The sequence below is a fragment of the Sinocyclocheilus grahami genome, unplaced genomic scaffold, assembly GCF_001515645.1.
Source record: "Sinocyclocheilus grahami isolate Dianchi unplaced genomic scaffold, SAMN03320097.WGS_v1.1 scaffold640.1, whole genome shotgun sequence".
NCBI classification, from domain to species: Eukaryota; Metazoa; Chordata; class Actinopteri; order Cypriniformes; family Cyprinidae; genus Sinocyclocheilus; species Sinocyclocheilus grahami.
The window spans coordinates 648,554-649,392 of record NW_015505819.1 but is presented as its reverse complement, the minus strand read 5'-3'; the positions used below and the strand labels follow the sequence as shown (position 1 = coordinate 649,392).

General features: G+C 44.5%; 1 protein-coding gene across 1 annotated transcript in view; it reads left to right on the top strand.

The window, feature by feature from the left end:
• Positions 1-5: 5 nt before the first annotated feature.
• LOC107558310 (PHD and RING finger domain-containing protein 1-like) overlaps positions 6-839 on the top strand; it is a gene marked incomplete at its 5' end in the record, with an annotated part of 5,087 nt that continues 4,253 nt past the window's right edge. Inside the window, 3 exons of the mRNA XM_016241961.1 lie at positions 6-145; positions 248-370; positions 512-666. Of these exons, the coding sequence (XP_016097447.1) occupies positions 6-145; positions 248-370; positions 512-666 (418 nt within the window). The remainder of the gene's footprint in view (positions 146-247; positions 371-511; positions 667-839) is intronic.

Below are 839 nucleotides of genomic sequence, written 5' to 3'. Positions count from 1 at the left end.
GCATTAAGAAGCCCAAGTCTGGCTCCATGATTCCTTCAGTTTATCAACCTTCAGAGTACAGTTTAGGAAGTATGCGGGCCGAAATCGGAGCAGCCTCTCTCTCTGTGTATGGAGATCCCTTTGACCTGGACCCCTTTGATGATAGGTGACGTTTTATTAAGCCTACTGTGGTGATCTTCTTATTAACAATTTATATTTAACTATTTTTAAGAAGTGAGTGGTTACGTTTTTGGATTGATCTTTTTAGGGAGGATGAGATTCAAGTTCCGACGCCATCCTCTGTTCTGGATGCTAAACGCCGTGGCCTCTCTTGTTCTGCCTTGCGATCCCATCAGCCTGTGGCCAGACCCATATCTGCCGGACTCTCCAGGTAGCTACTAGAAGGGGGGGGGATCGCTCTTTATGGTCTCGATGGAGGAAACCGATAATTTCTACTTAAAGGTGATGGAAATCACAATGAAAATGAGTTTGAGTTTTGGATAGGTGATCCTAGTTGTGTGCTGGTTTCCAGGGGAGGTGTGAGTGTCCCACAGGCGGAAGATGTTGCAGAGGAAGCCCCTGTATCAGATCTGCTGGGAAGCATCCTCAGTGGTCAAAGCATGCTCCTCATGGACTGTTCAGATGTGGTCATCAGCCGAGACGGTTCCCTCAAAGCAACCAAACCTAGTAAGTCATACTTTTTTTGTGAGATCTTTGTGTCATCTCTTTACTACTGGCAACCCTCTACACACACTTTGGCAATATAATCACCATTGGCTAGTAAATTTTTAGTTTACTCGCCAGACTGATACTATTTTACTTACACACACACACACACACACACACATATATATATATAT